Below are 26,647 nucleotides of genomic sequence, written 5' to 3'. Positions count from 1 at the left end.
GTGTTAGAACACCTGTGAGGTCTAGTATTGGAGAAATGCAAAGAGGACAAACCAGAAAGCATGCCCCATAGCTGAGAGGGCAAGCCTGGGCAAGCCAAAGGGGAATTAAAACAGGGTACTTTGAAAGAAAAAGGCCCCCAAAGGGAATGGCACTATTAGGAGGTGATGGGAGATGTCATTCTGTATGTGTTTCTCATACTGGTTAATGAATAAAGCACTGTTGGCCAATAGGAAAGGAAGATAGGAGGGACTAGGAACAAGGAGGAAAGATGAAGGAAGAAGGAGGGGTCAACATGGAGAGTCTGGAGAGACTAGAACCACCAGCCACCTCTCGCTGGTAAGACCACGTGGAAATACATAGAAATGGGTTAATAATTAACACAGAGCTAACCGATAAGAAACTAGTAACTGGCCAACAGACTTATATCATATACATAGTCTCTGTGTGTTATTTGGGGCTGGCGCGGCGGCGGGACAAGACTCAGCGGCGGGCAGAAAAAAAACCTTACTCCTTACAAGGAGGTGTGCCTTTGTTGGAGGAAGTGTGTCAATGTGGAGGCAGGCTTTGAGGTATCATGTATGCTCGAGCCACACCGAGTGTCTCAGTCTACTTCCTGTTGCCTGTGAGTCAAGATATAAGAGCTCTCTGTTCCTTCTCTAGCACCCTGTCTGCCTGTACACCGCTATGTCCCACCATGATGATAATGGACTAAACCTCTGAAAATGTTTTTCCTTTGTAAGAGTTGTCATGGTCACGGTGTCTCTTCATAGCAATAAAACTCTAAGACACAGGGGTACTGGCCTTCATGATCCCTAGCTACTCCAGGGAGCACAAATGCTGGTTAAGCCCAGGAGCAAAAGAAGAAAAGGTCTATGTGAAGCCTTTGGTGCACATATTTTGTCTCATCCTCAATTTCAGAGATGTTTGTGGGGTGCAGCAGACTCACAAAAACACGCATCTCAACTGACTCCCCACAATGGCCTTTCCAGCAGCTCACCTGCTGCATCCCTGGGATGAGGTTCATAGCCACCCTGGGCTGGTACCTTTCCAAGTGCATCCGAGAAGCTGACCTAAGCGTGACTAGTGGCATCCAGAAAAACCTTCCAAACCACAAAACCTTCAAGACCCACGGGGGAGGGTGATGTAGCTGGAATGAAACCCTAATAAAAAAGAAAAGTGTGTTTAGACAATTGGGTGACTCATCAGAGGGAAAGAACGGTCTTGAAATCTATTACAATAATTGAAACCAGGGAAAAGATAGTGTTCTAGCGCTGGTTCTGAGCAAACATTTGTCTCGACACTCTGACTAGTTCACAGCCAAGCCTGGCTCTCAAATGTAGCCTCGGCATTTGCACTAGGCACTTCAGGAGCAGATGTAATCTCATTCTTATTGGCTTTTCCCTCTCATTCCTCCTCATAGATAATAAAGAAGGAGATGAGCATTTTTATGTCCTTTTTTTTTTGTTGTTTGCATTTTTTATGTCTTTCGTGCATAAATTCACAGTAGAGAACTCTTCCAAGAGAAGCTGCCTCTGGGTGCCAAAGGTCTCTACTTTCACTGTGAAGACAGACGAGTTGGTGGCCAAGGTGCGGCACACCCTTGGATGTGGCAAACATGTGTTCTGAAAAACTGCCTATTTGCATGATGCATTCTGTCTTTTTTTTTTTTTAAACTGACTTGCCTCATAAAATCAGAGTTATGTTTTCAAAAGGAATAAAAAGCCACAAAGACACATAATAAATCTTTGACCAGATGGCACTAATAATATGCCAGAAACAATAAAAGTAAAAAAGGGTCATAAGTTTACTATACAATAATTTACCTGGCCACTGTTTCTGCCTCCCCATATGAGGCATGACCAAGGTCACATAAGCAGGTCCCCCATGCTGCACTGTAATAAGTCCCCTTAGAGGTATGGTATATACTTCTCTAGGGACATTACATTTTGAATGCACCTTGGATTTTCAGTTTTGAATTATATGTATACAGTCTGTAAATTGTTTTCATCTAGTTTGTCTTGTCTTTACGATTTCAGTGTTAAAGACTCCTATGAATCCATCTACCTCAGTTTCTCTGTCATTTCCTCACTTCGTCCTTTCTACAATGGACTGAAATGGCTACCGGCCACTTTCACATCCAGCTCTTTTGACCCCCTTCAGTCACCACCCCAGCATCCTTTCCATTACCAGCAGCCACAGTACAAGGTTTGGCCTCAGGGGACATTCTTCCACAAAGAGGCTTGTTGCCCTTTCCAGGCCGGGCAGAGCAATGGTCAGGAAGCTTCCTGGGAAGACAGTAATGAACATTGTTTCTTATTATCAAGTCTGTATATTGGAGACCCAGTCTTACATGGGGCCACAACCTTCACCACTGTGTCCTTCGATTTTCTTCCTACCACTGGCTGACATCTGAAAGTATGGTATTGACAGACTGGTGAGATCACTTAGCCTCTCTCTACTAAAATGTATCCTTCACAGGTACTCAGCACATTATTTATCAAGTGGAATGTTAATGCATGTCCTTTGCCGTTATATTTTTGAAGTATGTAATCTGCTTTTTTATTTTGATTGTATAGGGATTACAGTTAAGAGATTATGTGAATCTCAGAAAAGACTTTGAACTCTGGAATTTAAAACATTACTGAGATTGTAATAGGCTATGAGAACTTTTGAAGTTGGACTGAACGCATTTTAGCATTATGACATGGCTACAAGCCTTTTGGGGTCAGGGAGTGGAATGTGGCGGTTTGAAAGAAAATGACCTCCAAAGGCAGTAGCCTTTGGGAGGTGTGGCCTTGTTGGAGGCAGGTGTGTCACTCTGGGGGGGGGGGGGAAGTCAGACTTTGAGGTCTCATACACGTTCAAGTCACGGTCAGTGAAACGGTCCATATCCTGTGCCCTGCAAATCAAGACGTAGGACACTTGGCTACTTCTCCAGGGTCACATCTGCTTGTACGCCACCATGCCATATGAAGAGACACCACGATCACGGCAACTCTTACAAAGGAAAAAACATTTAACTGGGGTGCCTTACATTTTCAGAGGTTTAGTCCATCGTCATGGTGTGACAAATGTGAGGCCTCAAACTCAGGTGGGTGGGATCTTTCCCTAAGATCAGCACTGCCTTCAGTCCACTTCTTAATCTGTTTGTCTCTTTAAACATGGGTCTCCAGTCCACTGCCTGGAGCCTCTTCTCTCCTAAAATTTTACATCTTCTTGCTCCTTTTCATTATCAATCTGTGTAGCAGTGGCCAGTAATAACCATACAACAGAGCCTATACTAGGCTGTTTTGAGGTTTCCTCTGCCGAGGGAATTAATCCAAACTGCTTGCTTCATTCACTTTTACCTCAGGCAGACTCTTCTATCGTTGGGTGTTGTTGGGTCATAGGTGCTGCGGGCTCACCAAGATGCTGTCTTCATTTTCTGAAGGAGCAGAGGGGGTTTCAGCCTTCTTGGAAAAGATCGACACCCGGCTAGCTCATTTCAGTTAGCTTTACTCAAACATGTACAGGGTTAATTGGGGCTGGGAAAGGTTTCGGCTAACTAAGTCATCTTGCTCTTGCAGCCTGTGAGAGCAGACAAACCACACAAATCTCAGTCCCTTTTGATTATAGTAAGGACTCCAGATCTGGGCTGGAGAGATGGCTCAGTGGTTAAGAGCACTAGCTGCTTGCTCTTCCAGAAGTCCTGAGTTCAGTTCCCAGCAACCACATGGTGGCTCACAACCATCTGTAATGAGATCTGGTGCAGGCAGAACACTGTATTCATAATAAATAAATAAATCTTTAAAAAAAAAAAAAAAAAAAAAAAAAAGAGTTCCAGGTCTGCCCGAAGTGTCCTAAAACCAAGGTCAGTGTAGCTGCAAGCGCTCACGTAGCACCAAGTACAGACTCTCCAGAGAAACAATTCTTCAAGTTTTAAATAGCCTCCAAGCTATTACTGATAACCCAAACATAGCAAAGGCCTTGCTGAAACATTTCTCTCAAAGCCAGACACAAAGGTTTTACTATACATTTCCCTGTGTCTTTCTTCACCTAAATATCTCAAGAACTATCGCTAGGCAGCAGTACTAAAATTCTCCTCCGAAACGCCTTGAGCTAGCGCCCCCACAGTTCAAATCACTCAGCACCTCTGTCTTCCACGTTCCTAATATTAAGCAGTGCTTAACACATGCTGCTCTGCTCGCTGCTTTCCAAACCCAAAGTACAAATTCCTCCAAACAAAAGCATGGTCAGGCCTTTCACAGCCATCCCCCAGCCCCTGGTACCAACTTCTGTCTTAGTTAGGGTTTCAATTGCTGTGAGGAGACAGCATGACCGTGACAACTCCTACAAAGGAAAAACAGTAACTGGAGTGGCTTACATTTTCAGAGGGTTAGTCTGTTATCATCATGGTGTGACATGCAGTTGAAGAAGCAGCTGAGTGTCCTTACATCTTGACTTGTAGGCAACAGGAAGTGGTCTGCCTCACTGGGCATGGCATGAGTGTATATGAGACCTCAAAGCCCGCCTCCACAGTGACACACTTCCTCTAACAAGATCACACCTACTCCAACAAGGCTACACTTCCTAATAGTGCCACTCCATTTGGAGGCCATTTACTTTCAAACATTTGTAAAGGTGAATTTCCTTTAAGGAGCCCATATCCACACTTGGTTATGTCTTAGTTTCTTCTGAGATCATCTTTCTCCTAATCCTTTTACTGGAGCTTACATTAAAATATCTTTAATAAAGGCTGGATATAGTGATACACACCTCTAGTTCCAGTTCTCTGGAAGCAGGGAACACAGATTTCTGTAAGTTGAAGTCAACATGGTCTGCACAGTGACAGTTTGTCTTTAAAAAAAAAAAAAAGTTGAGATGTTTAAGACCTAAAGACGATATGGGTGTAATTAAGTTGGTTATAATTAAAGGTTATTAAAATTCCTAAGGTGAGAGATAGTTCAGCCCTAAGAATACTGGCCACTCTTCCAGGGGACAGGTCTAGTTTTCAGCACCTGTGGCAGTTAACAACCTTCTGTAACTCCTGTTTCTGGGACCGGGATCCCTTCTTGGGCACCAGGATGTAGGTGGTACAAAGACACACATGCAGATAAAACATCCATGCATATAATAGGTATAAAACTATTTTCTAAAAATACCATAACACACACACACACACAGGGTGGAGGGCTGTCTTACTGTGTAGTCCTGGCTGACCTGTAACTGAAGAGGTTTGTTCTTCTGAGTCTGGAATCAAAGGCATGTGCCACATTACCCAAACTACAATTTTAAAAATGAATTAGTATCCAATAATACTAATTGGATCAAGGATTTCCAAGAGATCCCGTCTTTAAAAATCCAGAATAAACAAGAAAAATAAAGTAAATTGTCCTATAGTGCCATTAGTAGGATTAAAAATTAATTTAACAATACTTGTTGTTTACTAATAAAAAGGAAATGGTCAATATCACATCAACTCCTATTAGAGTTCTATTTTGACAGTTAAAACTTAAAAAAAAACATTTTGTTGTTTACACAAAACCTATAAATCCTAATTTCTGACATGGCCAATTTCTTGCTTTTATTGGTCAGTAAAACTACTTGGAACACAAGAAAATATTATTTTCTTTAAAAGGGGATTAAAAATAATATTTTAAAGTTATATGATTTCTCCTGGAGCTCTAATTTTGTAGACTAATAAAGCCTATTGAAGTGTTGTTCATAAACAAGAGTTAAAATAATTTAAATAGGGGCTGGAGAAATGGCTCAGCAGTTAGGAGCATTGGTTGCTCTTCTAGAGGACCTGAGCTCAAGTCTCAGCACCCACATGGCAGCTCACAACTGTCTGTAACTCTAGTTCCAGGGCATCTGGCATCCTCACACAGACAGACATACATGCAGACAAAATACCAATTCACATTTTAAAAAAATTAAATATTTAAAATCATTCTTTCTTAAAAATTAGAGGCAGTTATTCCATACAAAATTATAGCTGTAAAGGCAAATTGGTCAATAGGAAAAGAAAATCTTTAAGTAAAGGATAACTGATTCTTTTAAAAAACATGTTTCATAGAATTAAAAAAATAAACCTGTTAGACATAGCAGGAAATATAGTCAATCTAGTTTTTAAAATATGTAATGTGATTCTGCTCAAACAGGGTCTAGCCAGCCACCCCTGCCTGATGCCTTTCTGTGCTAAGCATGCGGACCTTATTATCACAAAGAAATATGTGGTGGAGAAATGGAGAGGTAGAGAAGAATAGGTCTACTTTGATGCCTGTGTCCCATGGTGCTACCAAAGGCCACGAAAAGCCTGGAGTCTGGAGTCTGGGCTGAAGCCTTGTTGGATGTCCAGGGGCTATGGCTGCTGCCAGAGCCCTCCTGATCTGGAGCTAAGATATTGACCAGGACGAGTTGCTGCCTGGGGCCATGTCTGTGGACTGTGTCAACTCAGGGAGGTTTAGGAACCATTTGAGATGAAATCAGAGGGCAATGCTGAGTCAGCCCAGCTCTTTGCTGGCCCTGGAAAAGCTGGTCTTGCCTTTCATTGGACACTACGAGAGCTGGGCCCTGCCTCTGGAGAGATAGCCCACCCCTCGCCACAGGTGAGGTTGAAACGATTCTGAGTGCATGCATGTAGGGGAGCTGACCCCACCCCTTTCCTGGAGGCTGATGGCCCCAGTGGCCAGGATTGACCAGCTTGGCTACCAGCCAGATCCTAGCATTTACCCCATTTAGGACCTGCTGGAGCTAGTGAAGGGGCTGGTCCTGTGGGACGATATCTGCAAGATCTCTAAGACTCAGGACAGCCGCAGGATATCCCCGAGGAATTCAGGTGAGGATCCAGTGAGGATGGTGTACCAGCAGCCAGAGGCCTGGAACCAGACCAGTGACTCATTGCAATCAGCATTTGCCAGTGAATCTGATGGGACATAGGGTATAGTATATGGCACATCAAAGCCTCCAATGCCACCAGGACAGATGGAGAGGTATTGAAGAGGCAGAAAAGAAGGAGAAGAAAAGAGGTTTTTTTTTTCCCTATTTGTTTGCTTGCTTTATTTTGTTTTCTTTGGGGGGGTGGCAGGGATGATGGGGGGACCGGGAGATGGGCAGAATTGGGGTGGATGATGTGAAACTCCCAGAGTCAATAAAGAAATTTTTTAAAAAAAAGATTCTACTTTATGAAAATAAACAACCATGCAATTCATAATAAATATGGAATCTTTCGACTAATCTATTAACGTTTTCCCATCTTAAAAAATTTACCTAATGGAAGGCGGGCGTTGGTGGCACATGCCTTTACTGCCAGCACTCGGGAGACAGAGGCAGGCGGATCTCTGTGAGTTCAAGGCCAGCCTGGTCTACAGAGCTAGTTCCAGGACAGGTTCCAAAACAATACAGAGAAACCCTGTCTCAAAAAACAAAACACATAATGGGGTGTACCAAAGAGATGGCTCACAGGTGACTTCTATTTTTTCAGAGGCTTGGAGCTCAGTTCCAGGCACTCATTGTGACTTCCTCAGTTACTCTTCCAAAAACAGCTTTGCTATTTCCTCAGCCTCATCTACATCAGAGCCTAGGAATGAGCGAGCCATCCTGGCAAGTCGGGACTTGGAAAAACATTTGCAATAACATTTGGCCCTCCATATGCACAGAAGGTGATGCTTGACAGACAGGAAACTGAGAAGTACTGTTTTCAAACGGAAGCCACACCTCCACTGAACCTTGCACAACTGGAACTCCAGGGATTCTGAGGTGGTTAGAACATCGCAGGCCAAATACCTTGGGCTAACTCAGCCTCTTCAATGGCCATCCGTCACCCAACTCTGCCTGTGATTAACTTTGTGGATAATAGATTTGTAGTGTATGAATAGACCCCTAACTTTCATCAATCCGAGGATGTCCTCAGATAGCTTCAGAAGCCTGCAGCAGAGATTTCTCCACCATATTGTAATTCACCTATCTGACAGCGTGGAACTGCCATTGTTCCGTTACTATAAACAATTTATGTAACTATTACCATACTGGACCACAGAACAGGGGCAACTTAAATTTGTGTTCCAGGGCCACAGTCACTCATCTCTGGCTCCAGAATAACCCGTTTCTCATTCCCACTCACCTTCTGTTTTGTTTGACACAGGGTCTCTCTTGTTCACTGCTGCTAGGTTAGCTGTCCCAACAGCTTCTGGATGTTTCCTGTCCGTGTCGGAACACACGGATGACAGATGCATACCCTACTCCAGCTTTTGTGTGGGTTCTGGGCGTCAGGAATCAGTTCCCAGGGCTCCCATGACTGAACCATCTCTCCAGTAGGTGAGTTACAGTGGTGGCTTGATAAGACTGGCCACCATAAGTGCACATATCAAATGCTTAGTCATCAGAAGTGGCACTATTTGAGAAGGATCAGAAGAATTAAGATGTGTGACCTTATTGGAGAAAGTGTGTTACTTAGGTAGGATTTGAGTTTTAAAAGCCATGCCAGGCTTTTAATGGTGGCACACACCTTTAATCCCAGCACTCAGGAGGCAGAGGCAGGTGGATTTCTGTAAGTTTGAGGCTAGCCTGGTCTACAGAGTGAGTGCCAGGGCCGGCTCGAAAACAATACAGAGAAACACTGACTGGAAAAATAAAAACAAACAAACAAACAAACAAAAAGCCATGCCAGGGCCAGGATCCCCCCCCCCCCCGCAGATGAGGACACAGCCCTCAGCTACTGCTCTGACATCATGAGTGCTCCCCATCATTATGATACAGACCAAGCCTATGAAACTGTAAGCAAGCCCCCATTTAATGTTTTCTTTAACAGGTTGCCCAGGTAATGCTGTCTCTTCAAGCAATCGAATGACTAGGACAGTTGTGCCTTCATGAACATCTTGTAACCCAGAAGCAAAAGTCTGCACACATATATGATGCAAAGGATTGTTGAAAACATACAAAGAAGTTTTTTTTTTTTTTGTTTTGTTTTGTTTTTTGAGACAGGGTTTCTCTGTGTAGCCTCGGCTGTTCTGGAACTCACTCTGTAGACCAGGTTAGCCTTGAACTCACAGAGATAGATACTTCTGCCTCTGCTTCCTCAGTGCTGGGATTAAAGGTGTGCACCACCACCACCCAGCCTTATACAAAGAACTTTTAAGCTCAACAGTAAGACAGATCAATTTAAAAAATTGGCAAAACCTCTAAAAACCCATACACCTCACCAAAGAAGATACTCAAACTTAACAAACATATAGAAATCTGCAAATGTGTGCTGAGGTCTGAAGGTTTGAGATACACCTGTTTCCAATCTAGTGAAATCCTAACCCTTAAGCGAATGTGGTAGGCAATGGGACCTTGCAGAGGTTAATAGGCTGGGAAGGCTAGGCTCTTATAAATGGGATTAGTATATTTCTGCGATTTTGCAACTTTTTGTTGTTGTTGTTGTGTTTTGTTTTTTGAGACACGGTTTCACTGTGTAGTTCCGGCTATCCTGGAACTCACTCTGTAGACTAGGCTGGCCTTGAACTCACAGAGATCCTTCTTCCTGTGTCTCATGTGCCACCACTGCCCTGCTATGATTTTGCTTTTTTTGAGGGGCTGGGGACCGAATGTGTTAGGAAAGACCTCTACCATTCTTCAACCTAGCTGCCTTTTAAAGATTGCTCAGAAACCCCGCCCCCTTTCAGACAAAGGAAGTGGGAGGGAAAGGATGTCTGACCATGATGTAACTCTGCTCAAGATTGTATTCTAGCTTGAAGTTTCCAGAACTATGATAAATTACTTTTTCGTGTTTTTTTTTTTTGTTTTTTTGGCCATCCACTACAAGTTGTTTTTGTCACGCCTTGCAAATTATGGAGCTCCAGCCTCCATTTGATCCTGAAGGAAGAGTGTTGATTGCGAAATATGCCAGTTTTCACGCAGCATTTGTGTTCAGATGAGACAAAAACTTAAGTTCAGAAAACCAGCACAAAGTTGGTTATAGCATATATATATATATGTATATATATATGTAATACATATATATGTAATACATACATACATACATACATACAATACATACATACATATATCTACCAAACCCCAAGAAGTAAGAAGTGGATAAACAGGGGTACATCCAGATAATGGAGAATTACTGAGCCCTGAAGTGAAACTTGTTTCCTACTACCCCGGGGAACCCAGAAAACCCAGCCATGTGTTCCCAAGGAAGGAACCTGAGATAAGTTTCTTGTTGCTTGAGGCCAGCCGTGTGACATTCTGGATAGGACAGAGTAGTTGCCGAGGTCATGTCAGTGAGTCGAGGGCCTGGGGAGGGCAGGGTGCCAGGGGCGTCTGCAGAGAGGGTGGAACTGCTCCCCGTGGCCGTGGTGGCAGGGGCAGGCCGTCACACCGTGTCCAAACCCGTGGGATGTCCGGATCGGGCTGCGAGCACCTACTTTAGGAGATAACATCGGTAGTGCAGCTCGCGGGGGTTTAACAAACACATCTCTGTGCACAGAAGGCTGAGCTCCGGCAGGAGAGAGCCCACTGGAAACCTTGTATCTTCTGCTTGGTTTCTCTCCGCGTCCCAAACCCGTCTAGAAATAAACCCTACAAAGAATCCTTTAGAGTCTGTTTGAGAACGAAAAGACCCAGAGAGGGGGAGATGGGTTTGAAACGCGGCTGAGGGCCGAGCTGGCGGTTTCAAAGGACTTTTACTAAAGACACAGGGAGGAAGGCATCTTCTGTCCCTAACGAGATAAGCCGCAAGCCCAGGCCCAGGCCTTCGCGTCCCCTGAGGCGACAGTGACCTGGGGACACAGGGCACCTCAAGGCAGCATCCAGGAGGCAGAGGGGCACGTGTGTGCAGGAAGGGAGTGGCGCATGCGCCCTGTGAGGGGCCGCCAGGACGCATGTGCAGTGCATCAGGGGGCCAGGGTGACTCAGCGCCTTGGCTTCCTGCGCTTGGGGGCTGATGGGAGATATGTAAATGAGCTGGAGCATCATGGGTGTTGGCTCCTCATTAGGCGCGATGCTGTGGAGAGGCGAGCTTCAGTTCCGAGTCCACTAGCAGGCGTGCTGGGAGCTCGGTGAGGAGGGTGAGGATGGGACGGGGCCCAGGCGGTGCCCGGGACCGGGTGGGTGGCATGGTCTGCACTGGGGGGAGCTGGGGGGGTCGGGGTCAGGGTGGGAGCGCTGGGGGCAGAGAGGAGATCCTGCTTTAGGCTCCCGGCCTCCTCCTCCTCCTTCAGTTGGTGGGCGGGGCCCACGTGTGAGGTTGGGGCCCTGAGCCCCGAGGAGGCCGCTGAGGCTGGGGTGTGCTGGAGGGAGCCCCAGTGGGCTCAAGGTGAGCAGTGAGCCCCGGGGCCTGAGCCCCCCGTACTCTCCCCTCAGTGGTGTGAGCAGCCTCATGTTCTCTGCCTTTCTAGTTCCCCGGACATCGGAGCAAGTGTGAAGCTGGAGAAGTTTCTGGAATCTCAAGGCTGACCTCCTCTCCAAGGAGGTATCCATTGACTTGGCACCCAGTTCTCACACGGCCACCCCGTGTCCTGGGGCCCAAAGCGCCCTAAACCTCCTGCTGCACCCTATTTTCTCCTGGTTTCCCATTCTCGGCTTTTCCTGCCTGTCCCTGGCCTCACACGGTCCCCAGACCCTGTAGACCTGACCTCCTCTGTCTGTCCAATCAGCTTCAGGCAGGTTTTTTTTTTTTTTGGCCATGTGTCCCCCAGTCAACGTTCGCCATGGGGCCAAGGGCATGTCCTGCCTCTATGCGGCCTGGCTATACCAGCTTGTCCACGGAGACCAGATGAAGATCTGCTTTGCTTGCTTCAAGGCAGCTTTCCTGGTAGTTAAGAACATGCTGGAGATGGGAGACTGGGAGGAAGAGGAATGGGGTGCTGAGCCCATGGAACTCTCTGAGGCAGGATCCGAGCCGGAGGAGTGGCCAGGGCTCAGCTGGGGAGAGGGCCAAGGGCATCTGCCGCATGGCACCTCTGTCTCTACTGGTCCTGCCATCCTGACACCAGGCCCTGTAGGCACAGAAGGGATAGGGCTGGGACCCCAGCCTGTGCCCACTGAGCTCGGGCCTCAGGAAGCTGTACCCCTGGACCTGGGCCCCGAGGATGCTGAGTGGACCCAGGCCCTTCCCTGGAGATTTGATGGCCTCTCTCCTTGTTCTCACTGGCTCATCCCCCCTCTGTCCTGGTGGGATATTTTCAATGTGAGCCCATCTCCTGGGCAACCTGTATTGTTGGAGTTGAGCCCCACCTGGCCTATGGATCCGTTGGAAGCAGAAGCCTGGTTGGTAGACCTGAAGTTCGTCTTCTTGTTGGGTGGCTTCGATGCCATCTGTTACCTGCTGTCAATGACTCCCTGCTGGGCTGTGAGGACCCGGGTCCAACGCTGGCAGGTGTTGCTGGACCCTGGTGAGGTGAGGGTGGCCCAGCTACAGAATGCACCGGAACAGCAGGACCTGCAGCGCTGGAGGCTGAGCATCTTGGAGTCCTCGGAGCTGGGGGTGGAGCTGGTGCCTGCGGATTGCAGCCTGAAGAAGGGAGGCTTCAAGGTGCACTCGTACCTGCCCTGGCACAGTGACACCCCGGAGGTCTGGAGCAGGGAGCCAGGGGAGAGGCTCCTTGTCGTAGAAGTTGTGTCTCTGAGGGAGCTGCCCTGCTTTCGCTCCCCCTCCCCTGAGTCACAGAACTGAGGGGGCTCAGGTCCCAGGGCTCCAGAGTTTGCCTGTCCTCAGTAACAGGTCAAGCAGGATGTCCATCATCCTGAGGGGAGGGTCTGGAGCGGCCTAGAGGTGGGGCCTCAGTTGTCTTGTGTTGACTGCTCAGCATTTAGAAAGTAAGCCCCATCCTCAAGGGCAGGGGGAAGCCTTGTGTACCAGGTACTATGGGGGACGGGTCACTGATCCCTCATTAGTTCTGTCTGAGGTGTAGGTGGGGACACTAGTCATGTGACGCACCGTCAGCTGTAATTGATCCATGCATGTCCTGCGATAGGCTTCTGTGGGGCCACGAGTCCTGGTTTCAGAGTTGATGCTGTTTGTTCAGTTTTTATCCTGTGAGTGTTTCTGTTTAATAAAGTTGTCATCGTTTTCATAGATGCCTTTGTGGTCTCCTCATTGGGTCCTGATGAGTTGCTCACTCTCTCCTGGGTGAGTAGCTTTGTGGACTTTGTCGTAACCCATCTTGTCTTTGTGGGGCTTCAGTCGGATCCAGCTGACTTGGGCAGATCGTACCTCGGAGGGGGAGTGGATTGAGAAAGGGCAGATAAAAATAGTAAGGGAAAGACAGACACAGGATAGAACCAGGAGGACAATCCAGTGAATACTGAATGCCTCAAGTTTATTCTTCAACATTCTTAAATAACCCAGCCAAAAAGGGGGAAATGGCAAAAGACTTCTTCATCAAAATATGAGGAAGAAACAGACTTCGTTAATTCTCCAAACATTTGGAGACTAAATATCTCATTATTTAGATACGACGTCCACACCTAAGACCAAACATCCTACAGTAGCCATGCCTTAGACCTTTAGGTCTTATGTTTAACCTTTGAAGAGTAAGGATAGTTTTGAACTCTGTGACCTTAAGTCAAGATGAAATGGAGCCATTTCTGTGGGCCCTGACAGAACTTAAGATTCCTTAGAGCTGGGAAGGGGACATAGGGTTCTGGTCTGTTTCCTGGGTCATGTGGTGTGTGTATCAGCCACATCTTCATAACCTAAGCGTGCAGGTCTTAAAATAGGGACAGTTTCCTGTGTGGAGGAGTAATGTCTCATCTCACAGATTGACAGGAGGCGGCACAGGCATTAGGAGTTTAAGGTCACCCTCATCTACATACTGAATTCGAGGATAGCCAGTCTCAAAAATACAAAGCAAAGAAGGGTTTTTTGTTGTTGTTGTTGTTGTGTTTTTTGTGGTGTTTTTGTTTTTGTTGTTGTTATTCCTAGCAATAAGAATCAACACTGCCTGATGCATGCTGGACCAGATTTCTGAAGCATATATCTTGTACTATATTTTCTGGAATGTGGCCTCACTTGAAGCCTGAGCTAGTCTTGAACTTTGGGCTGTCTTCCTGCCTCAGCTTCCCTAGTGCCTGACCACATTGTTTCAGTAGGGAAATAACCACCTGTTAACTATCTTGGAGTTGGATACACGAATCTAACCTGGGAATTCTGGGTAAATGGTCCCTGTGCTGTAAGATGGGGTACACAGTATGGGGTCCTGAGTAGCCCTGCCTTTCCCACCTACTGAGATCCGTCTGTGTCATCCTTTGTCATTTATTTGTGTTGATTACCACCATTAAGTAATCATCCCTTAGTCAGTCACGTACTTTGAGACTGACATTTACTTCCACTTGCTTTTATTTATATGTATAGTGTGTGCCTGTGGAGGTAAAAAGGCATTGGATCTTGGGTTAACAGGCAGCTGTGAGTCACATGACCTGGGTGCCGACAGCCAGACTCTTGGTCCCCTGAAAGAGCTCTGTGATGGTTTGAATATGACATCCTCCATAGTCTCCAGCATTTAAATACGTGGCCCCCAGTTGGTGGCACTGTTTCAGAAGGCTTAAGAGGCCTGGTCTTGTTGGAGGAAGCATGTCACTGGAGGCCGTAAAAAGATTTGTGTCGTTCTGAGTTCTCTATCTCCCTCTCTCTCCCTCTCCCTGTCTCTCTCCTTCCTGCTTGCTGGTCGGTGTGAATTCTCAGTCTGTGTTCTGGACAAAAACCTTCTTGCTGCCATCAAGGACTCTTTCCCTTCTGGAACTATCAGCCCAAATAAACCGTATAAGTTTCCCTGGTCACAGTAAAAAAGTATCTAACACAAACAGCAGTTGCTGTCAACTGCAGAGCCACAGAGCCTCATGCAGCACACTAGCTAAGTGCTGTATCACTAAGCCCTATCGCTGCTCTTTCTGTTTTTTTTTTTTTTTTTACTTTGAAACAGGATCTTACTAAGGCTGATCTTGACTTTGCTCCCTAACCCAGGCCAGCTTCAAACTTTGAATCCTCTTCCTGCTTCAGTTTCCTTAATAGCTGGCACTTGAGGCCTGAGCCATTAGGCTTGGCTGAGACTATCCTTCAAAAATAAATTCAGGTATCATTTGCTTGAGCCAAATACTTCCCGTCAATATTTCTTTCTTTCTTTCTTTCTTCCTTTTTTCCTTCCTTCCTTTCTTTATTTATTTGAGACTTCTCTGTGTAGCTCTGGCTATCCTGGAACCCACTCTGTAGACCAGGCTGGGCTCAAACTCACAGAGATCCACCTGCTTCTGTCTCCTGAGTGCCACACCTGGCTGAGGCTATATTTTTATTTTATGTATACGTGTATTAGTATATTGCCTACATGCATGCATGTGCCCCATGTTCATGTGCTGCCCATGGAAGCCAGAAGAGGGTGTCAGATCCCCCTGGAACTGGAGTTTTTAAAATTAGGTGAAGAGTCACTGTTCTAGAGAGTTCTGGAAGTCTGCTGCCTTTGGAGTCCTGAAACCGTCTCTTATCATCCCAGGGCCTTTGACCTTTGAATCACTGGGAGAATACAGGCTCTCTTTCCCTCCCCGACACAGCAGAGCACAAAGCTAGAGGTAAGGTAAGCTCTGTCTTGGTAGTCAACAGCCATATGCAGGCCCCTGTGTGTCAGCTGCCCATAAGCCTGTGGTAATAGGTAATGCTGACCCTGGGCTCTAGCAGTGACAGTGAGCATAGCCACCATATCCCACCCAGGCCACTGTAGCAGAGTCAAGGCTAGGTGCCCAGCTAGATGCTGGGGCTGTTTTTGGCTTCCTCGTTACCCTCCAAAATGGAATTTGCTGTTAAAAAGACAAAATTCTAAGCAACATTCAAGAATTAACTATTCTTGGCAAATCAGACTCAAGTCAGTCATCTTGCCCTTAGCCATGACCATCTGCCCTTTTGGGAGGGTGCCCTCTCTGTCCATCATTCAAGCGACAGACAAAACTGCACACAATGAATAACACATATCTCGGTTGAAAATAGCTTTAAATATTTTTTTATTTAGCTTCCTTACTTTGAGCTTTAAACAAAACGAAACACGTGAGCCGGGCTGTTGCAATGAAGGGCTGCATAGAAATGTGGGTCCCTCCCTCTTGGAAAGATGGAAGGTGAAAGGCATCCTTCCTGACAGTTCTAAAGGTATTCTTAATATCTCTAGATTCTCAGTGTGCCCCCACTGTCCTGGTCAGTACGAGCCTCACTTGAGGATCCCACGAGGCCCCCCAAACTGTCACAGCACCCGTCTTCAATCACTGCCTCTGGTGAGCGATCAGATGTCTAGGGGTCTTGTCCAGCTGCCCTTTCTTTTCCAGGGAAAACAGGACCCTGTACAGCCTGGCCCAGGCACAGAGCCCCGCCGTGTTCAGGATGGGTGTGGGCATGACAGACTTGGGCCAAAACCCCATTCCTGAACCCTGCTGTGCTGAGTGTTTGGTTTAAACAGGCGCAGTTGGAGTACACAGACCCCCAAAGTCAGGGATCAAGGCCAGCCCACACATCTGGTGGAGAAAAGATTTTGGAAACTTACTGCTCCTGGGAGCATTTGGCCGATCCTGCTGGCTTAGAGCGGGTGTCTGGAATCCTGGGATCTTTGACTGTCCAGAACCCCCCCCCCCCAACCCCAGGTAGGACCGATTTTCAGGATAGGCCTCCTTGAAACTTTGTGCTTGACAATGGCACAACCTGCTGGTCACTTTACGTTTATCAGGCTCTGGTCTGTCCTCTTACACTCTCCAGGTCTTCTGGACCCTGTCTCTTAGGAAGAAATGAGGATCAACTACCAGTCCCTTAAAAATGCCTGTGACCACCAGCCCTGCGATGTCTCCAGCCCTAACCTACTCCACCTTTGGCAAGTAACTAGTGGGTCCTAGAGCCTGAAATTCCAAGATTAACATGAAAAAAGACAGCTTGTAGAGAGACTGGAAGTTTGCCCCTGGGCTTTCATGCAGTAAACTGAGCAAGTTCTGGCCCATTTACACGAATAAACAGAGCACTCACAAGAAAAGGCTGGGGTGCACAGATGTGAGAACAACAGGTGCTAAGTACACATTCTGTGAAGGACTGTGTTCTTTATGACCCAGGGTTCATGGGCTCCTTCTGCAGCACACCCCCTCCTTATCTCTGGAATGTTCTTTCTTTCCTTTCCTTTTCTCCCTCCCTTTCTTCCATCCATCTTTCTTTTGTTTTCTTCTTCTTTTTTTTTTTTTTATTATTTTTTATTTTTGGTTTGTCAAGACCACTGTGTAGCCCTGGCCTCGAAATCACAGATAAACACACACCTACCTCTACCCAAGTGCTGGAATTAAAGGTGCATGTCACCACTACAAGGGTGTGTGTGTGTCTGTGTCTGTGTCTGTGTCTGTGTGTATGTGTTAATTTGAGATAGAATTTCTTTGTGTAGCCTTAGCTGTCTTGTAGACCATGCTGGCCTCCTGAGTGCATATCACTATGCCTGGCCTGGCTTGGCTTGACCCCAATTTTCTTTCTCAATAGTATGTTTCTTGTTCTGTTTTTTGTTCTTGTTTTTGACACAAGTTTTCTCCATGTTGCCCTGACTGCCCTGGATATCGCTCTGTAGATCAGGCTAGCCTTGAACTCACAGAGATCTGCCTGCCTCTGCTTTCAGAGTGTTAGGATTAAAGGTGCACTTGGCCACCACCATTCCTAGCTGTTTCTTATTCTTATTTCTAACTCTGTATCTCCAGTATAATCCTTTGTCCAGGGACTCCAGGGCCTTGAACGGAGCTCCCTCTGGAGCTTGGCATTGAACTTTTTTTCTTATCTCTATCTCTTTTCAACAGCAATCAAAAGCCTGGCATCATAGACTTCCTCATTGCTTCTGTAACCTCTATGCCTAACTTCAAAGGCTAATTTCCTCTCTACCCCACTCCACCTGCCTGTTTGCTGCTACCCAACCTGTTGGTTTTTTTCACAAACTACTAAAATTGTTTATTAGCTTCATTTTGAGTCTGTTTTTTTGTTTTGTTTTGTTTTATGTTTGTTTTAAGATTTATTATTACTGGCTAGGCAGTAGTGGCAAATTGTTACAAGCAGTTTTCCCGCCAGCCTGGTCCCACAGCTGTGTCAGTCCCAAATAACACACAGAGACGCTGTATTAGATGTAAAGCTGTTGGCCTGTTACTAGCGTTCCTTAGTGGCTAGCTCTGTCTTAAATATTAACTCATTTCTATTAATCCAAGTATTTCCACGTGGTATTTTCTTACTGGAGAGAGGGTCTGGACCTTTTCTATCACAAGTCTCTACATCTTGAATCTTCTACTACACCTCCCAGAATCCTCCTTGTCTCCTAGTCACGCCTATCTTGCCTTCCTATTGGCCAACAGTGCTTTATTCATTAACCAATAAGAGAAACATATTTACAGAATGACATCTCCCATCATCTCCTCTTTTCTGTCTAAATAAAAAGGGTTTTAACTTTAACATAGTAAACTGTGTAACAAAACAGTTATCAAATAAGAACTATAGTTAACAATATTTAGTCCATTAACATTTAGCAAGATTTAAAGAAATTATTCCATCATCTATCCTATCTTTGTGAGTCTAAAGTCCTATATGTAATTTATCTTTAATATTAACTAAGGAAAACTATAACCATAACTATCTGTCTTCAACTCCCTCAAAGACCACAGAAGGATAATATATAAACTCTAAAAATGACAGAGACGACTCACTGCCTGATCAGTCACCTGAAGTTCTTCTGTAATCTTCCATCTTCAGCCCATAGGCCATAGTGTGTCTGGCAGACTCCTCAGCGAAGCAGGAAACTTTAAACTGTCCACCTGTATTGGCAGTTTGTCAATCACTTTTCTCTGTGTCCTGCAGACTGTCTGGTAGACTCTCCATGAAGCAGGAACTCTGTAGCAATGTCCATCTTGCATCAGCAGTCATTTTTCTGTAGGTCCTGCATGTCCAGTTTATACAGCATAAAGTCAAACTATCCAGACAAGAGCAGTTTCTTGCCCAAATGGCTAGTCTAGTCATATTGGAAGTAAACTCCATAATGAGTTTCTTCAATGTCCATCTTCCTTTCTGATGCAGGTGGTGTTGCCAGGAGCAGTATGCCTCACTGTCAAGAAAAACCCCAAACCATTTTAAATGCCATATTCTGAAGGTCTTTGAAAGGTTTGAAGAATGCCTATCCATCTCAAATACATCTCTGTATATCTTGAAAACCTAATACTATAAGTTTTGACTATTATAGACAACTATCTATAATCTTTACTAAATTATACATTACATTTTTAAATGAACTATATAAACACAATATCTAAACAAGAGAAGAAATATACATATCACAAAATTGACCTTAAATTTGTATAAATGAAAATCCACAAAGGATTCATTTCTATACCATAGAGATTGGTTGTGGTCATTAAGTATTTATAACCAACCCCATATAAATGAAAACAAACATTTATAAACAATATTTGGGAATTTGGGTGTCATTCTTTTCAAACTACTTCCTGCTGGTAGGGGGCGCTGTCTTGGGGAATCCTAAGAAGATGCAGAAATGCTAGCTGTAGTGGTCTGCAAGGCTGCCTTGTCCCAACTGTTTTGAATGTTGGGTCACCTGGGACATTGCTTCAGTGGGTCTTGCTTGATCAAACCATATTAGTCTGGGAGGAATCCACAGCTTTTCATTTTCTTTTCTTTTTTTTTTTTTTGAAAACATTTCATATTTTGATATTTATTTCATAAACCAGGTATCCCCAAATCCTGGAGCCACTTAAAAAAAAAGCATACAAAGTATTAGCTATCATTATATTTTCAAACAAAGTGTGATTTAGCAGATTCTCCAGCTTCATCTCCAGCCCTACCTCCTCCAGCCACTCTTAGTTATTCATATAAAATGACTCAAGTCCCCAACACACATGATGCCAGAAGTTCATGGCTTTCCTTAGGATTTCTTAGGAGATGCCATCTCAGAGTTGACCCTTGCCCCAAATGTCAATTCTCAGTTAATGCCTTGTGTTCCATCTCATTTGACATTTTTGCCCCTCCCCTCTGAAGCTGCCGTCCGCCCCTCATTTATTCCTCCTACTTTCCTTTTGTCCCTTCTTCCTTCTCTAGCTTCAGACATCAGTGACAGGGGTGAGGGAGAATTAATGATACTTCGCACGTCTTTTTATGCGATCACAGGCCCCTCTTGCTTATCTCTTAGCCCTACTTCCCATTTTCCTGCCAACCATTCTAGTGTGCTTGAATGCACATGTCATTTTGCTTGTGCGATTTCTTCTCCCTTGCACACTGCAATCTCGTGATCACCCGTCTTCCATTGTGTTGTAGATCTTATGTTTCCTTTACCTTTTTTTGTTGCATTTGAAGGCTGTCTATGTTGCCCTGTGTTGATCTACTCTGTTGCTTCTAGCGGCTGCATAAAATGCATGCTCGCTCACTTTCCAATTTACTCAATCTTTTAAGCAGTGGACTAGCAGCCCACCACTGTACTGTGATAAACATCTTCTTCAGAATGTTTAACTTCCTTTGAAACATCTATCTGGCAAGGGCTTAAGTCTTGTGGTAAACAACTCCTTAATTGACAAGTAGCACGTGAATGTTCTTTGCCGGAGCCATTAAGTACCAGCTCTCATATCCAGCTATACTGTCTGAACTTTCTCTTCACCCACCAACATATAGCACTATCCAGCTTCACACTGAGCTAGCTGCCAACTGCCAAGTGATGGCAGTGTTATTACCTTGGACTCTGGTGATAACCAATGGCTCAGGTCAAATTCACACAGGTCTAGTTTTCTGAGAGTTTTTCCTCCCACCTTTTCTTTCACATCTTCTCACCAGCTCACATTCTTTGCTTGATTTTACATTTCTTTCACTGCAGTCTTCCTTCTTACCGATGTAAAGGAATCTGGATATTAACACTTTGCCAGCTTTAGACATTACAAATATCATCTTCATTCTGTCACCCATCTGTTTATTAGCTCCTTCTGCGATGATGCCTCAACGCTGCACTTGACCTGCTGGGCGGCTCTGCCAGTACAAGTGCAGCCAACCGCAGGGCCGGGCCGCTGGGTGGGGACGTGCGGGGACAGGTGCGGGGGCGGGGGGAGGGAGGGCCTGCTTTTCATTTTCTGTGGAAACAAAAATAGAAATGCTTTTTCCCAGTAACCTGTCCTCAGACTTAAATTTGAAAGTCAAAGCATTTTTAAGATATATAAATTGGATTAATTAATTCAGTAGCATTTAACAGTTGTTGCTATTTCCTCCACAGTCAAACAATACAAAGACAACACAATGGCATACAGTATCCAGACTCTCTGCTTCCCATGTCACATGGCTTTTTTTTTTTTTTTTTTTTAACTCTTCCTCTACTTCTATTTTTTCATTTTTTGAGACATGTTTTCTTTTTGTAACTTTGGCTATCCTGGAATTTGCTCTATACACCAGGTTCACTTTGAAATCACAGAGATCTGCCTGCCTCTGTCTCCCAAGTGCTGGAATTAAAGGCATGTGCCACCACACTCAGCTACTTCCTTCCTTCCTTCCTTCCCTTTTTTTTTTTTTTTTTTTTTTTTTTTTTGGCTTTTCAAGACAGGGTTTCTCTGTGTAGCTTTGGAGACTATCCTGTAACTACCTTTTGTAGACCAGGCTGGTCTCAAACTCACAGAGATCCTCCTGCCTCTGCCTCCCAAGAGCTGGGATTAAAGGCATGCACCACCAACGCCTGGCTTCTATTTTATTTTTTTTTAAAACCACTTTATCCTGTTTCTTTTTCTCTCCCAAGCCTTGGTATATTTTAAAACACACTGTAAACCTTTAGAGGTTTTCCTTTATCTGAATCTGTCTTTTATGTCGAGTCAGGAAACCTCCCTTAAAGGAGCCGCACAAATGTCTACTTGTCCCATTGAGAAAAATGCTGTTACTAAGAAGCCTTGCTTGTCTCTGTTCTTTTGTTTCTAAAACCCCTTTTTAAACTTTTGTCAAGTTTTAAGTGAAAGTTCTCCTGCAGGCACTATTTTGTTATGAGCAGTTTTCCCACCAGCCTGGTCCCACAGCAGTCCCAAATAACAGCTGTTGACCTATTGGCTTGTTACTAGTGTTCCTTATTGGCTAGCTCTGTCTTAAATATTAACCCTTTCAAGACCAGAGCAAGTTTTGTTTCATCCAGGGCTATGCAGAGAAACCCTGTCTCAACAAACAAACAAAAAGATCTACTTTAATTTTTATGTATGAGTGTTTTGCCTACACCAATACCTGGTGACCTAGGAGGCCAGAAGAGGTATAAATGGAGGTTTCTCTCCTGCCCTCTAGCTCCCGAATAAACACTCAGATGCTTAATATTAACTATAATTGTTTGGCCAATGGCTCAGGCATATTACTGACTGGCTCTCACAATTAAATGAACCCATTTCTGTTGGTTTATATTTTACCTCACATCTTGCTTCTCTAGAAGCTCCATGGTGTCTCCCTGACTGCCTTACTTCTCTCCGTAACTCTGGATTTCCTGCCTAGCTATATTTTGCACTTTTATAGGCAAAAACAGCTTTATTCATCAGCCAATAAAAGCAACACGTATTCCCAGCATACAGAACATCCCATTTCATCTCCCGTTTCCTGTGTTATTAAAAAGGAAGGTTTTGGGCTGGAGCAATGGCTCAGAGGTTAAGAGCACTAGATGCTGTTCCAGAGGACCTGAGTTCAATTCCCAGCAACCACATGGTGGTTCACAACCATCTGTAATGAGACCTGGTGCCCTCTTCTGGCCTGCAGGCACACATGCAGGCAGAACACTGTATGTGCAATAAGTAAATAAATCTTAAAAAAAAAAAGGGAAGGTTTTAACTTTAACAGTAAAATTACATATAACAAAACAGCTATCAAGCAAGAATTATAGTTGTAATATTTAGTTATTTGTATTTATCAAAGTTAAAGAGAATACTCTATTCTAACTATGTGAGTCTGAAGTTTATATCTAATTTATCTTTTATCATAACTAAGAAAAACTATAACTTTCTGTCTTCAACTCCATCAAAGACCCCAGAAGGATATAATATTACCTAAATAAACAGGAAGTGCATTGTAAGCAACTTCCAAAAATCTAGAAATAACAGAGATATTTGGCTGCCTGGACAGTCACGCAAAGTTCTTCTGTTGGGGCATCCATCTTCAGCCTATAGGCCTAGATTGTCAGTCCAGTTTGTCTGGACTTTGCTCTGTGTCCTGAAGAATGTCTGGCAGACTCTTCCATGAAGCAGGAACCCTGAAGGACTGTCTCATCTTGTTTTGGCAAGTTCAGCAGTCACTTTCTTGTGGGTCCTGTTGTAGTGAGATATTCACTTTGTCTGCATCTGTGGCATTGACCACGCCCATTGGGGGTGGAGACAGGGGCGGAAGTGACCTGGGGAACTAGGTCAGAGGAGGAGCTTGGGAGTGCTGTCTTGCTGGCGGGATGCAGAGAGAGGAGCATCCGGTGGAACCTGCTGGTGTAAGTTATTTCTCCCTGAATAAACATCTGTTCAGCCTATTTGTTTATCCTGGTCCTTATTAAACCACGATATCTTGCATGTCCAGTTTATACAGCATCCAGTCAAACAGCCCAGACAAGAGCAGTTTCTTGCCCAAATGGCTAGTCTTGCCTTATTAAAAGCAAACTCCATAGGAGCTTCTTCGATGCCCATCATCCTCTTGAAGTAACTGGTGCTGCCAGGACCTGACGGGTCTCCCAGTCAAGAAAAGTCTTAAGTTTTTAAAACATTTTAAGTGCCATGTTCTGTAGATCTTTAAAGTGTTTGAAGATTACCCATCTGTCTGAAATATATCTCTGTATATCTAGAAAAACCTAACTAACATGATTGTAAGTTTGACTGTTATAGATGACTATTAAATTGTGTTTCTTAACTATACAGTACATTTTTTAAATGAGCTGCATAAACATAATGCCTTAAACAAGAGTATAAATGTACATATAGTGTAACAAAATTGACCTTAAATTTGTATCAATGAACCGAGATCCATACCAACATAAACTACTCATTTCTATATCATATTCTGTTTTTGTCTTTAGACTCGGAGGCCAGCTGTGAGCACGTATGTATGAGGGAGCAGGCATGTTTACGTGTACATGGATGGGTGTGTGTAGGTATACATGTTTGAATATATGGACACCTGTGTCCCCTGCTAACAGGTGCAGCCTCCCAGGCCCCAAGAAGCAGATATTTGGTGTGGTCAGTGCTCAGGATTGTGCCTATCAAAGTGATGTGAGCACCAGTAACAGGGACTCAAAGGAGGGGCCCAAGGTGAGGGTACCAAACACCAACATTGGCCAAGGCTGCTGTGGGCGAGAAATGACACAGAATGTTCCTATTTTCTGCTCACCTGTGACATCCACGACTTTTATATTTTACTTGCATTTCTGTGTAACAAGAAATTTGTATGCAGCCTCTCATCTGCAGTCCAGATGGGCTGGGCCATGAAAGGACATCCAAGATAACCAGGGCCTGTTCATTCCTTCTTGGTCATCCCACAGTGTGGCTGAGGCAGAGGCTTTGTGAGGGTGACGCAGGACAGCTCAGGAAAGTGGGATGGAGTTGAGCCATTTAGCCAGGAGGGACACAAGGCTCCAACCTCTGTGACATCACCAGAGACTGCCCCCCAATCCATCCTCTGTTGTTTTACCTCTTTTGTGGCAAGAGATTCTCCCCCATCTTCTGCCTGCCAGCAGTCTCTCTCCTCCCCCCCCCCCCACACACACACACTCTGACACTCTGGCTGGCTGGTGGGGTCCTCAAGTTTGGTTACAGATCTAACTTCTGTAACAAACAGTTCCAGGATGGTCATGTTGGTTGCCCCTATCCCAAACCTTGGACCAGGGTTATCACAGGATTCTGTGTCAGGCCCAGGGGTCCCAGAAACCCTGGCTGCCTAGGGCCAGAAGTCCACAGGCTCACAGTCTGGGCTGGTCCTGAGAACTGGGTGTGTCCTGTGATGGGAAGCCTCAAGAAGCCTGGGATGCTGGCAGTGTTGTAGGCAGCTCAAAGACATAGACACCATGCCTGGGTCATGCTGAAATAATTGACCCCAGAGTCTTTCTGGCACCACTTAAAACATCAACTGGGTGACACCCAAGCTTTTAAAAGACAACAAATGTGGGAAAGTGTCCTTGGGCCCTGGCAGGCCCCCCTCTGTAGAGAGCCACTGGTGCCATTCCCGAAGATGGCGCCGGTTTCCTGTTCATAAGCCAGCAAGGCGCGGATGCGCGATCCACGTCATGGGGTGACCGTGATGAGCGTTGGGGGCTGCACCTGTCAGTAACGGACACGACTCCTCTGAGCATATATAAGCAGAGCCCTTTTTCCTCCTCGGGGTCTTCCCTCAACTTGCTGTAATGAGCCGTGCAATAAACATAGCTGCAGAAGAATCCTGTTGTTGAGTGTCGTTCTTGCAGGCAAGGCGATAGCGCTAGACACCCCTCGGAGACTGTTTACCACGCAGGAGACATCCCCACATAACCTCAGCATAGCTATAGATCCGTTCCCAATGCATGCCCAGGCACCAGATAAGAGCTTGTCTCTACATCTGGGCTGAAAGGAGAGTGCTCCTTAGCCAGAGAAACATGGCCCCTTCTCTCAGTTATGCATATAGTAGACATGTCCTTCCTAGCAGAAGTTCAAAGGAGGTATGGCACCTCCACATCTGAGCTGTCTGAGCAGCTTGAAAATCTGGGAAGCAGTCCTGTGCTTCCCATGTGTCAGGAAACGGATCCAAGGCCAGGAATGCACTGGGAGAAGAAGAGGCAACAAGATTGCTGATTAACTCCATGAGCTGGAAGGGAGGAAACGGAAGAGACTCCCTGATAATAATTCTTAAAGCTGAGCTATGAGTGACACCAGGTTACTGCTTTGTGCTCTCATCCGTGTTGATGCCTGGACTTTCCCATAATAAATTAAATCTTAAGAGCTGGCCTGTGTGGTCTGGTAACCCCAGCTAACTCTCAATTCAGAAAGGTGAGAGTCTTGGGTTCGAGGCCAGCTTGGGTTACACAACAAGCTAGAGGTAATCCAAAGCTACATGCTAAGCCTGCCTCAGTCAGTCAAACAGTCAATCAAATACGAGCTTCCTTTGTGATACCAACCCCTTTGGAGCTTTTGCCAGCTGGCTTTGCTGTTTTAGAGCAGGATGGAGATTGATCCCACTCACCTGTGTAGGCAAGTCTCTCAGAGAAGATCTGGCATCACTTGGGGGCTGGGAAAGATGGGCAAGAGACAGTACCTAATAATGACTCAGATAGAGGTGGAGTCAGAGTGCAATCTGTGGAATCCCCCAGAAACGCCTTTCCAGCGTTTGAAAACTGGGTTCAGAGTAGGGATTTTACGCCCTCCATGAGTATTGGCCCACCACAGGGGGAAAAGCATTGCCTTGCATGGATGCTGGTTTCTTATCAGTTCTGACTCCAGGCTGAGTTTCACTGTAGAGCCAACTTCTCCCATCATTATAGTCTGTCTGTTCCTTAGGCAGGGTGTGTGTGTGTGTGTGTGTGTGTGTGTGTGTGTGTGTGTGTGTAAGGCATTGGTTCATGACTCATAAAGAACAAACCTGTCCAGTAATTCACACCAGCAGTGAGGGTAGTTGCATTTGGGAACACCAAGATGGAGAAAAGTCCCAAAGTCTATGTTGTGTTGACCTCTGCACATGCACTGGGGCTTGGCTCCCTGTTT

At 45.3% G+C, this 26,647-nt stretch overlaps 1 protein-coding gene across 1 annotated transcript; it reads left to right on the top strand.

Annotated features, from left to right (window-relative positions):
* The first annotated feature begins 11,636 nt into the window (after positions 1–11,636).
* On the top strand, positions 11,637–12,641 carry Tex19 (testis expressed 19). The gene has a single exon (XM_051183644.1). It carries the CDS (start codon positions 11,652–11,654, stop codon positions 12,639–12,641), a length of 990 nt encoding a protein of 329 aa, XP_051039601.1. The 5' UTR covers positions 11,637–11,651.
* The last annotated feature ends 14,006 nt before the right edge of the window (positions 12,642–26,647 follow it).

Source organism: Phodopus roborovskii, unplaced genomic scaffold (genome assembly GCF_943737965.1).
Source record: "Phodopus roborovskii unplaced genomic scaffold, PHOROB, whole genome shotgun sequence".
Lineage (NCBI taxonomy): Eukaryota > Metazoa > Chordata > Mammalia > Rodentia > Cricetidae > Phodopus > Phodopus roborovskii.
Note: the sequence above shows the minus strand (reverse complement) of the source record. Positions and strands in the feature narration are given on the sequence as shown.

What these genes read in the sequence shown, in the direction of transcription:
- Tex19 (XM_051183644.1), top strand. Translation starts at nt 11,652, where the DNA reads ATGTGTCCCCCAGTCAACGTTCGCCATGGGGCCAAGGGCATGTCCTGC.